Source organism: Solanum pennellii, chromosome 4, assembly GCF_001406875.1.
Source record: "Solanum pennellii chromosome 4, SPENNV200".
Lineage (NCBI taxonomy): Eukaryota > Viridiplantae > Streptophyta > Magnoliopsida > Solanales > Solanaceae > Solanum > Solanum pennellii.
The window spans coordinates 68,191,036-68,208,056 of NC_028640.1; the positions used below are offsets into that span (position 1 = coordinate 68,191,036).

Below are 17,021 nucleotides of genomic sequence, written 5' to 3' on the forward strand. Positions count from 1 at the left end.
GTGTGTATATATATATATATATATATATATATATATATATATATATAGCGAAATAACGATAATTTTCATTTGTATCTGTATAACGAAATATACATATTTATATTTGTTATGGAGCACAATTATACAAACTATAGTTATAACATACAAATATAAAGTTACTCTTATTTAATTGTTGACTATTCAATTAAAAAAAATTGGGAAAATTGTCTTCGAATCATCTAATTTACAAAATGCCTACACTAAATGGCTAAAGGATATACATATCATACATTTACCTAAGTTTCCTTGAAAACTACTTTCACAACCTTATGTATTACACACTAGATTCTTAAGGCCCGTGATATGGGTCCGACATAATCTATTATTAATCATTATTTAATGATTATTAAAAGGTATTTTTATAGCATTCTGATCAATATTAATTAACATTGATCTTAATTCCCGGTGAAGAAGAATTAGTATAAGAAAATAATGACTAAAGTGATTTGATGTAGTACATCACTGCATTGAATAGTGTTCTTCGTTTCTTATTGAATATTTTTGAGTTTTGAATATAATTATTTTGATAAGGAGCACCATATCCGAATAGGCCCTATTTCGGCGCACATTAGAATTAGAATTAATCGAACTCTAATATGAATATTAAACACTGAATAAGAAATATTAAATTAAATTAACCCAAAAAACTTTTAAGCATAATTGGTATTAACAATGGGTAGATTCAATTTTTAAGTTGTAGAACACTTAAGTCTAATATTTAATTTATTTATTTTATACTATAATGAAAATTTATTAGGATTCGAAGTTAATTTGATTGTTAGCTTGAATATTGTCTTATATAAAAATCATGAATCATTATATATCATCTCGAAATTTATCCTATTCATTTTGATTAATCTATCATATTTTCTTTATAATTTGTTAAAAAATAATGTTTATTTTCTTTTCTTAGTTCTAACTCCACATAGCATATCTAAGAGCACAAGTTTAAAAGATGTTTAGTATATTTCACATATTTTTAATTTAAAATTATAAAATTAAAAACTCTTTCTTAATTTCTTAAACTTCATACCAAATCAAAATAAAACAAACAAATTAAAATTAGAACTAACATGCATGTTTCATTATCACATGAAGTTATTAAATTAAAATTAGAACTAACATGTAGGTTCATTATCACATGAAGTTCAATATATGTAATGTATATACAATTTATCTTAATGAACATAATTTTTTTAGCATGGTATAATGTGTTTTTGTTTTCTTTTTCCATGCACAATAACTTAAAAGATAATATAATTAGAATTAAACGTTAAATTAACATGATATTTTCATATTATATATCATAGTGATTTCCTTGCCCATATATGTTTATCTTATTTCAAAATTTATTCATAATTTTTAAAATTACTATTAGACATTTGCTATTCTTGTTATCTCTTTCTAAATAGTAATATACTTAAATTATTGTAATTAATGTATTGGTTTTCATGTATTTCGATTCTTAACTTCTTATTTCAGATCAAAGAATAATAATATTAAGTAAATAAAGGAAATAATCTACTAAAATTGACTAAATATTAATCTGATTAATTTTAAAACTTCAAATAATCTATTATAAAAAATTTCCTATCGTTAGTATACGTAAATTGAACAAAAAAAATATTTAACATTTCTATTGAATATTTGATTCGAAAATTTTAAAAATATTTAAAATTTAGTGAGTCTCTTAATTTACTTTAGTTTCATTTAATTTATCTATCCATTTTATTTATTAATTTTTGTTTTTATGCTACCTAATTAAATTATTTTTATTTTCATTTAAATATTTAATACATTTAAAAATCATTTTTGTTTCTTTTTATATTTATTTTCGTGCAAAGAGTAAAAGTGTTAATGTAATATAAATTGATTCAAAAAGTGGGTCCCACCATTTTTAGATAATATGATTACTTATGATACTTAATGCTGCTTTTTATGACAAGAAGTACACGTAGCATCATTTGATTGGGTATTTGGGAAATTCATACTTGAGAAGCACAAAGTATAACTATTTTAAGCTGGTAATTTTACTAAAATGACAAAACTGTCCTTGGTCGTCCTAGACTTCACTCTTCTATATAATAGAAAATGTGAGTATGCTCTTTTGTGATAGACGTGTTTAGATCAAACTATACTATGACCCCGTTGCCTAAGATTTTTTCCAATTTTAAAGTATCACGAAAAAAAAAAGAGAAAAAGAAGAGCTCACGTATCAAATTATACAAGAAATTTGGGATGCAGCTTCATACAGGAAAAATGATAACAATGTAAAGAGATTGAATTGAAATGTCATCATCTACATGCAACAACTCAACCAAAAATTATCGCGATGAGTACTTGTATGAAGAGTGTAAAAATTTCAAATGATGCATCAATTCTGAAGCAAACATTAGTGACTGATTCCACGAGGTATATACTAGTGACACCAAAACCAAAATGATTCAACACACTCCAAGAAAGTCATTTGTTGAATTGACAGAAGAAGGTAGCTGCTGGTAAGAGCATCACTTGTCCAGGTGTGATACACAAAAATTCTTCATTGATGGAACTATTGAAAATGTTGGTATTTTGGAGCAACAAACAAGCCTTTTCTTGACTTAAATACAATCAGCATGGAAGCTTTTCTAAAGATGAAAATTTTCAAAAGCTGTGTAGTCTAAGGAGGGAGCACAACTATGAGCTTGTACCTAGGAAAAGATACTCTTTCCGATATAATTATTCATTGACGTAAAATGGCTATGTCTCTGAACTAGTTACAGGAATTACAAGGTAGGATTCTTGCTGCCGATGACAGGCATGGGAACTGAAGAGAGAAGTCCCGAACAGGGCTACTGCTTCGTTCAATGCATCTACAAAAGAAAGAAAAAAGGGTCAACGGATCAGCAGACGAGAGTAGAAGAACCAACCAACTAAAATATACTGTAGAACTGGTTAAAATAATTGCATATCTCAATAGAAGGCACAGCCACAAAGAAAGCAGCTTCTTTCTTTTCTGCTAATTAAAAAGTACACACACATAATCATGACAGAAGACACAGTATAAAGAGCTTTTATTGGTTCAGGATGCAACTCTTCAACATAACATTTCTAACGATAAGGCTGTCTAGAGTTAACGGCTATTTGGCGGATATGGTACTACAGAACTCATAGAACTATGCTGCTAAAAACCTGAAGAAAGTGTATGTCTATATCCCAACAGAAACTCTTTTACCTATTTATTTATAACAAGATGTGATCTTTGAAAATCTGCTTAATGCATAAAACATGGTGGAAATATCGTTTGTGAAAAGCCACAACCACCAATTATTTCATCCATTTATCAAATCCAAAGTCACTTGCATATTTTGAAAATTGAAGACTTGAGAACATTAGTACTTCAATTGTTAAGTCAAAAAAGTAACTTATCTTTCAGTCCAGAGCACAACTTTTTAGGGGGGAAAGCATGCATCTAAAATGTACAATAGATGACTGTCAACGTATTTTGATCATTTTTGTCTGAAGTTAATATGAGAAATTTGGACATGAATTTCAGTTAAACTAATTTCTCTTGAATAAAAGCTCCCATGATTATTAGTTTTGATTGAGAAGTATAGGTCACAACTCACAAGATGGTTGTAGTAGGCTTCACCAGTAAAAAAAAAAAAGGAAACATAAAGAAGTTTATAGGCCCCAGGTACCTGAAATATATCTTTCCATGGTTATTTGCTGATAATCATTGCCTAGTATGCTGTGATCCTTTCAGGCATTTGAGCAGTGTTTTTTGAATAAGAGTTATTTGATTAGTATATTAACTGAAAAATGAATATGTGCACTCGGGGACATTTCTGCAGTTACTACCTGTATGAACTATAATGCCAACATAATCATTACATTTAGTGGTATTTAACTAATATATAGAGTTAATCACGCTAAATCCCCCCACCTCCCACCCCACTCCCTCCTTTCTAAAACAGAAACTGGTATCGAGATGATCAATGGTAAAAATACACACAACCAATAGGTGATATCAGATCATAGACCCAATCAACTTCAATGTCAAGGAACAAGTGTTTCTAATACAAGTTGATGACTCAATATCAAAATTGGGCCAGTTATGTGACACTTAGCAAAAGGCTGTGGATGCAATATCTCACAAGCGGGTAAGCCATTAATGACCTGTTTGGTTTGCAACAATGAACAAAGATCCAATCTTCAATCCTTAACAATTTGAAGAAATATTGGCTATCTCATTCCCATTTCTCAGAAAATGTACTCCGAAGTTGATAAATATGAGAGCATACAATCCACATTATTATGTTTTCCTGACAGTCTCAGGGACCAAATTGAATTGCCAAGTGGCCCAAGTCTAATTGTAAAATGAATAAAACGAAAATCCAGCAAATATATGCAGAATTCCAAGAACAAATGCGCAAAGATGCATTTTTGCATCTTTTTGAATCAGTAAGACAAATTTTATTCAAATGACAGCACTAAGGTGAAGATGTAGTATGCCAACCAGAAAATGATGTGCTTCCACAATCCACATAATAAAATGTAAGGTAATTTGAGATCATCTACATTTCTAAAATGAAAATCCCCAGGGGAGAGGGGAGGGGATCAATGGTTAAAGAGAGAACGAAAAAACCATGTTAGATGGGAAAAGGTAGCACCCGATACCCTCGTAATCTAGTTCAAGGATTGATGCATGAGTGTTAATGTAAGGTTATGCTTCATTTTGATTATTTTTTTTGATGAAATAAGGATATCATTAGGAAAAAGCATCAAGAAGGCAAAAAAGCTATCACAACTATCAACATACATCTATGGAGCTAATAAATTCTAGGAAAGAATCAACAGTAATTACAGAGGAGTGGTTTACCCAACTAAAAAGACTAATCAAACAACTAGCTTTAAGAGAGGAAATGGGAGTTGGGATGCCATCAAAACATCTTTTGTTCCTCTCTATCCATAAACACCACAAAATACCAGCGGGAACCAAAGACCAGATCTCTTTGATGGACGTCCCTACTTTCCAGGAACTCCAACACACAAAAGCCTCTCTCAAAGTGTCTGGCATGGCCCAAGTCATACCAAAGAGAGAAAAGAACATGTTCCAAAGATCTGTGGCAACAATGCAATGAAGAAACAGGTGATTGATAGATTATGGGTTACTTCCTACTCATAAGATTATCTTGTGTCAAGGAGCATCAAGGTACCTCTTTCAAGAGCTATAATCTTTACTTTATTTTATGTCCAAGTTATCATGATTCACAACTTATCGTAACACTTCATCTGAAAAAATCATAACCAATAATAGGTTTGAATAGTAGATTGTAAGAGTTAATTTGTTGCAACATCTATTTTGTGGAGCTAGTGAGATTTTGGTTTGTTAGTTGCTTGAAACATTATATGTCTAGTTCCTATTCACTCGTGGAGTTAAAGGTTAATGTAGCTGAGAGTTAGGCCGGGGTTAAGAAGAGCTTGAAAATGTTATGTATTGAAATTCTAGACAAAGAAGTAAGTGATTTCTTCTCATTTGCCTAATACTTGGCGGACGAAGTTACAATGTACCTGCACCGATGGGAAGATGCAGATATCCAGTGTAATAGACAGAAAGCTTAGGATTATTCGTATAACATTTAAAATTTTTGAGATAGTGAGTTTCAGATGTTTAGGAGTAAACTAGGTGCCTATTGACCTTGTTAACGAATATAGGTTTTTGACTTGGAATTGGTATTGTTTTCAAGATAAATATAATCTACGCCAGTGATTTTGTTGTGAAAAAGGGCGCCTGGTGGCACAGGCAAGGGTCAAATGATCCTCCCAGGAGATCAGAGTGTGATTCAAACTTAGTGAGCAATCTTTAGCCGGTGATTTTTACTTTGTAAAAGGACCTTGGCAGTTTATATACAAACTATTTTTGGTTTAGTTAATGTGAACTGACTTGAGCTGAGGGTCATTTGGAAACAGTCTCACACTCTATCCTCCCCAGACCCCACTTTCTGGGATTTCATTGGGTTTGTTGTTGTTGAATATGTTAATAGAGGCTTTCTGATCCCTGAAGGTCGGGAAATTACAACTTTCATTCGTAAAACCAGCCATAGCTTTTCTTCTGCAATTTTCAACATATCATTTAGCCCAAGATTTGGAGGCATAGTTATCCAGTACATGTGCTGGTGTGAGGCAGCAAGTACCCGATGGAATCATTGAGGTGCACATAAGCTGGCCCAAACACTACCCTCATAAAAATAAAAAATAAAAAGAAGTACAACCCTGAGCTAAGAAAACCAAATTATACAAGCAGGAGATTCTGGAAAGTAATAAATAACATGGAGGAGGATCTCCTGAATAACATACTTAAATGGATTTCAAGACATTTTCTCAGGTGGCATTAGCAGTTTCCTTTTCCCCACTTTTTTTCCCTATTGATCAGCTATAAACATGTTCATTAGATGGTTGCTTAAAGGGATGCTCAGTACCTGCTGCTGTTGGAGGAATTTTGCGCATTCCATGTCATGATTGAAGATGCTGTATGATATGCACAGTGACTGCCTAATAACAAAGTTAAAAAGGAGATCTTCTAAGGGACTGGTGATGATCCGAAAAAGACAAATTTCAAATGTCATTCAGGCGACTTGACTACACCATAAAACTATTATCTGCATCAGACATAGCAGAGTAGGGCAATAGAGTATGTAAAGACAATTAAGCATAATACTACTTCGGCCACAAAGGTCAACCGGGATGACAATCCTCCTAGACAGGACTTAGCTACAAAAACTCGCCAGAAAACACTGTCACATCAACAGTGGGGCCACTTTCTGCTCCACTCAATGAAAAGAAGGCAAAGAAATTAAAAAGAAAAAACTGCAACCAGAGAAACTCTCGTTTCTTATGAAGAAGTATGAGACACAATCATTCTATCAACTAGAAAACCAGCCAATAGTATCCATATCCATATTTACACTGTGTTACCCTGCTGCTATCTATTCCATTTTCATGGTTCATTTCCGTAGTCTATCAATCTATACATGTGGAGCTCCAAAATAAGGCATTCTCTTGTACAACTTCATCAAATTCATATTAATTATCCAACGGCAGATTGATGTTCTCACATTTGCATTCAGGTAAGCATATATAAGAGTACACGACTATTACCATAATTGTCATACATAATTAGAAGACAAGCAGTTTTGTTTTTGTTTAGTTGATTTTTGCAATAAATGGATTACATAAGATTCAATATGTAAAAGTCGTGCTGCTTACGACCAGAGCTCACCAAACTACATTTTAAATCATTTAAGCTATAAGGTAGTAATATAGTGCCAGAATAAAAGAAAGAAAAGCAGGAGGCGAGCAACGATACATATCTGCCTAATAATATTAGCAAACAAATCCAGAGACTTTCTTCTTCTCCAACTTGTAAGGTCAAAAAGTTGCAACTTGTGAAGACATTAATCTACAGAGATATGATTGTAAACAATAAGGAAGAAGTGCACTTACAAAAGGTTGTAACAGCTGTATGTAAGAACCATTACTCATACATTCTAGTTGGCCTGGGTTGCATCCTCTTCAGGAACCAGAGTCTCTAGCTCCTTATGCTTCAAATACTGATCCAAAATTGTAAGCCTAGCCGTCTCAAATGCAAAGTACCCGAGAGCTGAAAAACAAGCACTATGAAGTACTCTAGGACCCATTCCCCGGGTAAAACCAACCCAGCCTTCTTCCGTCAATATCTGTCTAACAGTAGCTGAGACGCCAGTAACCATTACAGCACCAACCTTATTGGCAGCTTCAGAATGAACTTGAGTCATCAACCTAGTCTTCACCACATCCAAAGGGGTTGTTAGTGAAGCTGATATTGCACCAGCCAATGCCCCACAACAAACACTCTGAAATGGCTCCAAACGTTCCTTCTTCACATTACTCAATACCGCGGCTTTCAAGTACTCAAATGATGAATAACTCAAAACCCCAGCAGGCAAATTCCTCAACAATGTAGCACTATATCCAGCATACAACCCCAAAATTCCATCTTTTTCCAAGATTCTCATTAACACCTGCCAAGACCTCCCTTTAGCCCCAGCCTGCATTCGCTGAGTAATCAACTCCTTCGGCACCATTATAGCAGATGATACTATATTCCCCATTGCACCAGCTGTTGGTGGGATAAGCACAGATGGGTATTGCGGAAATTTCGACAAGATTGACTTTCCAAACTCACAAGTCCCAAAATACACAGCAGAAGAAGCAGTAGACCCAACAATTACAGCTGAAATACCACTGTAAAACCCAAGAATCCCCTTACTTTGAAAAGTCTTGACAAAAGCATCAATAGCTCCACTGTAAATTTCCGATGCCCCTTTAGTTTGAAGCTTAGTTTTGATTGTGTCAAGTGGAAGAAGACATACATACGTGAATGCACCAGCAATGCCACCACCAGCTGCACCAATAAGCGCTCTTTCAAAAACAGAAAGATTCTTGAACAGAACCTGAACTTTTGAGGAGTCCCTAGTAGCAGGTTTTAGAAAATTCGAAGTGGGGTTCTTGATTTGTGCTTCAATTGAAACAGAAGTTGAACAAAACTTGAAATTGGGACTGAAACGATGATTTGTTGATTTGGGGTTCTTGTGATGTAGAATTGGGGTGGAAAAAAAGGAAGTGTTGAGATTGTTGAAGAGGGAGTTGAAGTCAGTTTTGAGGTCATTGGGGTCTTGTAGAAGGAGGCTGAGGGAGTTGCCAATTCGAGTTTCCATGGCTATTTTCTCACTGATTTTTGGCTTTGGCGCGTAGTTTTGGATGTGATGAAGGAAATGGAAAGACAAAACCTGTTGGTGGGTACGAGATGTGAGGTTCTTAGATGCACCTTTGGATGGGCTTCGATACTTCATTTTAGCCCACTTACTAGTTTAACTTTCACATATAACAAACAAAAAATTCATATTTGTATGTTATAGCAAAGTTTGCATAATTGCGCTCTATAGCATATATAATTGTATAATTCGCTATACATATACAATTGTATAATTCGCTGGCCTAAATTGTATAATTCGCTGGCCTATTTCGCTGCAATTGTATAATGCACAATTGTATAATTCGCTGCCTATTTCGTTGCAATATTTTTATAAAATTTGTTTTGCATACAATTGAATCGAATTAAAATGTAATTAAAATGTATGTATATTGCATAATTATAAGTGTATAGCAAGAAGATATATGTTTTTCTCGCTTTATACAAAAACAGAAACACAATATATACACTTCTGTTGCATAAAGCTAGAGAAAATTGTATTTCACTGCAATTGTATAATTCGCAATTGTATAGTTCGTTGGCCTTTTTCTCTGCAATATTTGTATAAAATTTGCATTTGTCTACAATTGAATTGAAGTAAAATGTTTGTAAATTGTATAATTAAGTGTATAACACGAAGATATATGTTTTTGCATGTGTATTTTCTCTCGCTTTATACAAAACAGAAACAGAATTTATACACTTCTGTGTATAAAGCGAGAAAGGCGAGCAGAGGGAGAGTGGCGAGCGAGATTTTTGGGAGAGAGGCGCATGGCAAACTTTGGCTAACGTTTGCTATGGAGCACAATTAAATCAAATCCTAGCTACTCCATTTATTTTAGGTTATTAGTTTGCTATTATATACAATCTTCTCTTTATAAATTACGCGGTTACACAAATTTATATTACTTAATTATTCGTAATTAATATTAGTAATTAATTATATGAATTGATTTTGAATTATATAATTAACTATGTTTATATATGTATAATTCGTCACATTTGTATAATTCACAACTAACAATTTTTTGTTAGATTTATATTTGTATATGATGGTTTGTATTTATATATGACAATGATTTCATTTGATTTTTAGTTTTGTCATCATATACATTCAATCTTTTAGTGTATAACTTTTTAATGTTTATATAAACGTGTAGCTTCCGAATTTTATATAATATAATTTATATATTGTTGTTTTTATAATATATTTTGTATAATTATTCAAAGTTCATATATATTTGTATCAATTCGTTATTTCGAATTTTATCATATCTGTATAATTTCATATTTTAAATTACTCAATCATACAAAAACATGTGAATTATATAAACGTACCTATGAATTATACAAACGAGATGTAAATTATACAAATTATTTTCATTTCTAGCTCGTTTCTCTCCTCCATATCTAGAGCCGTCAAAATGGGTTTGGCCCGCGAGGCCGACTAACCCAATCCTAGAAATAAATGGGGTTGGGCTTAATATTTTTGGCACATTTATGAACGACGCTTTTTAGCCCGCCCCATTTGGCCCATTGGCCTCGTAGGCCCAACCCGCAAGCCTCTGAGGTCAGTCCGTGGGCTATTAATTTTTTAAAATATTTTTATATATATTTTTAACAGTATTTTATTTGTAAAGATTTTATGAATAAATATTTTAAAAAATAAAAAATTAAGTATTTTGCAATATCATCTTGCATGGTGAATTGTAGATGAAGATGGACTTCTTAAGGAAATAATATCACATGTTGATTCAAATGTGATTGATGGTGGAAGTAGAAGCGGAGTTGTAAAACATTAATTAATGAGTCACGTAATATTTAGAAATTTAAATTTATTAAGTATTTAGGTTGCCTTGTGTTGCTGGAAATCTTTTAAACCAGCTAGTTTTTTGTGGGAGAAATGATGGAATGATCAACATTTATCCGCTAAATCTTAAGTTGGCTATTATGTATTTTTGTAAGTATTCACCAAAGTGTGTGATTCATAAATGTATTTTTGTAAGTATTCACCAAAGTGTGTGATTCATAAATGTATTTTTGTAAGTATTCATCGAAGTGTGTGATTTATAAATGAATTTTTGTATGAATTGATGTCGTGTTCATAGACATCAACATTCGATACTCTTTCTAAGAGAGTAATATTGTTCATTTTTTGGTTGAAGGGTCAACCTGTTTCAATCCGTAGCCCGCTTAGGGCTGCATTGGACCACTATTTTGTTGATCCTTTAATTAAAAGGGTCAGCCCGCCCCAACCCATTTAACTCTCTAGCCCGTTAGGGTTAGGTTGGGCTAGCCCATTTTGACACCTCTATCCATTATCCCAATCTTCCTTGCCATAATATACAAATAAATATGTATAATATACAATTATCTAACCGATATACATCTACAATTCATTTATCTCCAATCTCTGCCCTCTCGCTCGCCTCTCTCCTCCCTCTCCCAGTCTCGCTCCCGCATTCCTCCCTATAACATGTAGCTACGAATTGTAATTAACAAACTATATTTATGGGGCGTAATAGGCTATTTTTGAGTGACATTATGCGAAAGTTCATCTAATTTTTTTAAATAAATTTTACACAAAACAATTTCTATAAATATATATAGTATAAATTTATTTATGAATAATATATTTGTCACATTTTAAATATACTTATAATACATTGTATTAATTTCTTACTAAATAAGTATACTGCAATTTAAAATACTTATATAATACATCTATAAAACACAGAGCTTCAAGCCCGATTTCAGGTGGCGCACCCTCCACACAAGCACCGCCCGACGAAGGAGGGACGGGAAAAGCTACAGGCCCAAAACCTTCTACCCTTCTTTCTAAATGGGAGTGCCCGAGCCACCTCATCTTCTCATTTCGTCGTTGCTCATTCCCGTTAGGCCGAAGTATTTGGCCTTTCTTTCTCCGCGCCCGCTCAGGCTTCGCTGACCTATCGCGTGGTAAAAAGAAGACGACCATTACTTCTAATAGGGCCATGAACTAGATCAGAATCATTCTCAACGAGTCCATAAGAAGTGATCCCATTTTTTTCATTGGGTACAGATAAAGACCAAAGATCTTGAGCGACCGATCCAGCAGAACAACTCAAAAGATAAACGAATATCGTTAATCTCTTCACGCTCGTTCCAAGCTCGAATTTTCGGATACTTGAATCGAACTCATCTGTTTATTTACGGCAAACCCTTGACCATCGTTTCCAGGGAAATTGATTGAATGCATGATCACGAGCCATTCCCAGCGACCCATCATGAGGTCACATCTTATGAGTCTATCGTGCCAAAACTACTAATGCTAAGAATGCTTCGCCCTGACTAGCTAGTCTGGGAAGGTAGGTAAGTAAGAGGCGGATCTAGGGCTTCTTCGACTTTTAATACATAATAAAATTCAAAATAGTATTATATATATTTCTATAAATGATAATAAATAAAAATTATGACTAAAATTAATAATTATTTATTAAAAGATACTCAAATAATTTTTCAACCAAATTAATTAAGCCGAGATATACAATACTTTAGATCTTGCAGAGAGATCATTATTTTAGCCACATTCACAAGGTAAAAAATGGATATATACAATCTGACCACCTAATTTATCAATATTGTCAAAATATACATTTATAGTGTATCTGTGTATATGTTATAAATAGATATTTAGTAGAAAGTCTACCCAATTTATATATTTTGTACATATTTTGTAACTCAGATAATCGAATAGTTCAAATTTGTAATCATACTTATTCTTTTTATATGAAATGCAAAAGAGGAATGTAATACGAGGATTTTTTGGAGAGTCACCCATCATATTCATGACGTGTAAAATTCACAAGTTTATCTAATTTTGGACAACTTCTAATGCATATGATTCATGTTTGAAAAGAAAAAAGGTTTAAAACTTTAATTATATGTGCATAAACTTTAAGTATAAATGACTGAATTCAACCCCATAAAGCAAAAGTTTTAGGTAAAAAATAAATGAACTTCAATAATCAATTAATCATATACGCGAAATACGCTCCTATTGCAACTAAATACAATTGATATTCAAGAACAAGAGATTTTTCGATATCACAATTATATGTTATTACTTCATCAATATTTTTTATGTCCCGTATTAGTTGGTCACTATACTAAAAATTATTGTCTCATATTTAGTTGGATTGTCTTACTAAATTAAGAAAGCATTAATTGATTTTTTTTCAACATCATTCTCGCAATTTTTTTTAAAAGTGTTTACAATTGTTTATAATGTTTCAAAGAAGTTCTTATAAGGAGAATTGGTAAAACTACCACTTTATTTATGATTTTTTAATATGAAAATAAAAAAAATGATCAACTAATAAAATACGGAGAAAGTAGTAATTACAAAATTAAAGCAAGGAAAAGAAACAAGCTACATAATAAAATATCATGAATTCATATTTAGGCCGATAGAAATCGAACTAATAGTTACTACATATTTAGGCCTAAAAAGATTAATCGGATAAAAAAAAATTCATATTTAGGCCGATAAAAAAATCAAACTAATAGTTACTACTTATTTAGGCCTAAAAAAATTGATCAGATCAAAAAAAATTATTCCGTTGCCGGGACTTGAACCCGGGTCTCTCGGGTGAGAGCCGAGTATCCTAACCAACTAGACTACAACGGATGCTGTTTAATTATTGGTTACGTAAATAAGGAAAAGAAGAGGATCCATTATTTGGATATTCTCCAATTAAAGCATTATCACTTTCCAAATATATCGTTATCGCATTTAGAAAGAGCATAAAAAGGAAAACAAAAGGAGATAAAAACTAGTAAATGGCTTACTTGGTAGCTTCCCTCTTAAACTGCATCATTCGATTCTTACTACATTCTTCTATTTCCGTTCACTTATTTCATTTCTTACTATTCTTGTTTTTCAAGAAACAAGAGAAGTGCAAATTGATGTTGAAATGGAGTCCTTACAAAGATATTTATATTATCAGATGAGTCAAATTAAAATATAATCTTATTTAAACATATATAAAAAAAGGAAGGTCTGAGAGGACACCAAACAACACCTAAGGTGGGTATAAGGTGTGTGAGGGGTGGGGAGGGGGGTGACTCACGGATGAGGAGAGGCTAGGAGCGAAAAAGTTCATGCATGAAGATTCTGCTTATCGAAGATTTGATAGGATATATAAAAGTGTAAAGTGAGCTAACAACTCAGAGTGATGGTGGGTTAAAGGCCATATATCATAATATGATGTAAAAAGATTCGTGAACCTGAGAGAGAGAATCTTGCCTTACTCCTAACTCAAAGCAAAAGCGTATGCAATCACATAGAGAAAGTTAAGCCAATCTTTCAATTTTCATTTTTTAAAATTTTTGGAAAAATAGCACATGCATTATACTTTCTTTGATCACTTTTATTTTTGGCCCGATTAGACCTCATCTTATTAGTAAATAGTTATTTAGTTCGCTTCTTGAATCACCTTTTTTTCCCCTTCATATTAGTGGATTCTAAATTTGTAAAAATAACAACGATACCTATTGGGATTCATTCGAACACATATCTCGTACAAACAACTTTGTTGGTTGCGCAGTGATCACTGGGCCAAATGCTTCAGTGTTATTATGGCTTCACAGAAAACATATATATACGTTCTACTTCATAATTTAATACAAATATAAAATCTACGAAAAAGTCATAGGTTCGACCGAACCCCCTAAGATAACTCGGGCCTTGATCAACACCGTTTATTAGTTTGATTACATATTTCGTCTAAAATAGCTCAATTTTTAGTTAAATTAAATTTAAATTAATAAACTTATTCGTCTGAATTTGAACAAATTTGACACGCCATAATTTTTATAGTTCTGCGTTGAAATAATTATTGAGATCGAAATTTATTTTTTCAAGAAGGGGATATTAATTGAATGCAGGTTATAATTTTGAGGTCACTCTCAGCTCCAGCTCACCTGCCATCTTTGATCCAGTCATCGCACATTTGTTACCACACCTCACTTTAATACTCTATGATATATACTTAGTATTGATGGCTAAATAAGAAATTAATTATTCATATATAATTTGTGTGCGTATGGTTTTACACGTCAATGGATAATAAACACATCATATCATCCGTAAACTAATAAAAATACCTAATACAACCAACACTAATCAATTATGACAACAATATAAAACCAATAACAATGATATTAATGAAAGAAATATCACGATCTGATAGATGTACTATTTAGCTAACAGTTTGATGTCATTTGTATCATTAGCAGAATTCCTTTGGATTTACAGCATGAATCTTACCTAATTCTATTTCTATAAACAAACAAATGGACTAATAATTATTAAAGGACCAAAAAAAAAAAAGTGTTTGATTCTTTTGGTATGGATGGTTAGTCAACACAAATTAAGAGGGGTATTTATTATATTTTTCAGTAGGGCATAATGTGAGTAGTTTTGGTATCATAACTCGCCAAACACGACTTTGAATAATTCTTTATCTTTATTACTTCCTCCGTCCGGACAGAGAAAGTATTCACCACGCGCAATGCTTTCACTAATTCCCCACACATCTGCCGTACCGCCGCGGAGCAATCACTCTGCATTACCAGCAACACTTTTGTTAGCCCATTTGCCTTTCCCACTACCTCACGCGCCGCCGTATGACGAAACAAACAGCACACGCTCCATAGTACTGTCACCCCGTGCTCCGTCGCTGCTTTCGAGCTCTTCATCAGTCTTGTAACTATCGCCGACAAGCACTCTTCGCCTTTACCTATCGCCGTCCTGCCTTCTGTACACGTCGCTACTGTTTCCAACAGCTTCAATGACTTCTCTACCACCGCCCGAGCGGTTTCCGAATCGCTAAGGATTTTTCCGATAGTTTGTATAATTCCGAACCGGACTAGCTCTTTCTTCGCCAGTCTGGTGGTTGAGACCGCGATTAGAGTTGATAAACCGGCTTCGATCGCGAACCGGTTCGTCTCCGTGCTAGTGAATACGTGCAATTCGTAGAGTAAACCTTGCTCCTCGACTATTTTTCGCTGTGAATCGGCGTCTAATGCGATGAATTCTAGAATCCGAGCGGTTTGAATCCTCGAACTCAACTTTCCTTTACGAAGAACCAAAAGAAACTTCGGTAGAAATTTCTGATCGCTCTTCAAAATCTCTTTGTTCAACTGCTCCTTAACTCCATTCTCCGATACAACTAAATCCAAAACCGCAACAACCGCTTCACAAACCTCAACCACATCACAATCCACCAAAACTCCAACAATACTCGCAATCGCATCACTCAAATTCACAAAAAACCTCCTGTTTTCACCAGAACATTTAACAAATTCCCCAATCTTCGCCAAGGAACTCAACCTATCGACCTCGCCGTTGAGATTTTTAACAATTTCAACAACTTCCGTTTTTGTAACAGAGGATGAAGACGGCGTTGTGGATCCCGGTGAACTCGCCGGCTGATGCTGTATCCAGACGTTGATAAGCCGCCGGAGAGTGAGGTTAGGTGTGAAATCCGTAGACGGAAGGATTTGCATAGTAGCGGGACAAGTATTATGACCTTGTGAAAGCCAAGTTTGAATGGAACTCCGATCGTAAGTGACGCCGGTGCAGAGACTTACCGGAGACTTCATTACGTCCATGGATATCGGACATCGGAAAAGTGGGGGAACGGTAACGTATAATTCTTCTCTCCTATTTCTCACCATTTTTAGCTATCCTTTTGTGATTTATGAGAATATTATTCGTGTGGATGTTTATAAAAGGGGAGAGTCAAAGTAGGGAAAGAGGTGACGTCGTTTGGTCAACTATATTGGTTAGTTTAATTAAATAAGTGGATTTCTTTTTCATATTCCACATAACATAATGCGCTATTCCTTTTTTCCCCTACTTTGCAAACTAATCTTTTTTTTTCTTTTTTCTATTTTTTAAAAAATAAGGGGCCCTTTGGTTATTAATTATGCAGGTATTCGTTATGTACAATTTAGGTATACAAGTATTAATTGTGCATGTCTTAGTTATGTAGAGTTTGGTTATACATGTTTAGTTATGTTGAATTTAACTATGCGGATATTAGCTATATAAATATTAATTATGTATGTAGTATTTAGTTATGTAGAGATTACAATAAATGAATTATTAACTATTGAATATTAAATTTATTATAAATTAAATATATATATATATATATATATA

The 17,021-nt window shown here is 33.4% G+C and overlaps 2 protein-coding genes and 1 non-coding gene across 7 annotated transcripts; all 3 read right to left on the minus strand.

Annotated features, from left to right (window-relative positions):
* Nucleotides 1-2,492: 2,492 nt before the first annotated feature.
* On the minus strand, nt 2,493-8,912 carry LOC107018087 (protein MITOFERRINLIKE 1, chloroplastic). Of its 5 annotated transcripts, none has more exons than XR_003577899.1 (4): nt 7,525-8,912; nt 6,501-6,569; nt 3,720-3,888; nt 2,493-2,891 (listed from the first exon to the last, which is right to left on the minus strand). XR_003577899.1 is itself a non-coding variant. In XM_015218459.2 (2 exons), the coding sequence occupies exon 1, from the start codon at nt 8,910-8,912 to the stop codon at nt 7,569-7,571; it is 1,344 nt and encodes a 447-aa protein (XP_015073945.2). In that variant the 3' UTR covers nt 2,493-2,891; nt 7,525-7,568. The 5 variants fall into 5 exon arrangements, 1 of the variants encoding a protein (XP_015073945.2); XR_001456586.2 differs by having other exon boundaries at nt 6,501-6,573; XR_001456587.2 differs by lacking the exon at nt 3,720-3,888.
* A 4,496-nt stretch (nt 8,913-13,408) lies between these two features.
* On the minus strand, nt 13,409-13,481 carry TRNAE-CUC. Its single transcript has one exon. It is a non-coding gene; the product is annotated as a tRNA-Glu (tRNA).
* A 1,515-nt stretch (nt 13,482-14,996) lies between these two features.
* LOC107016055 (U-box domain-containing protein 28-like) lies at nt 14,997-16,637 on the minus strand. The gene has a single exon (XM_015216530.2). It carries the CDS (start codon nt 16,532-16,534, stop codon nt 15,251-15,253), a length of 1,284 nt encoding a protein of 427 aa, XP_015072016.1. The 5' UTR covers nt 16,535-16,637; the 3' UTR covers nt 14,997-15,250.
* Nucleotides 16,638-17,021: the final 384 nt, after the last annotated feature.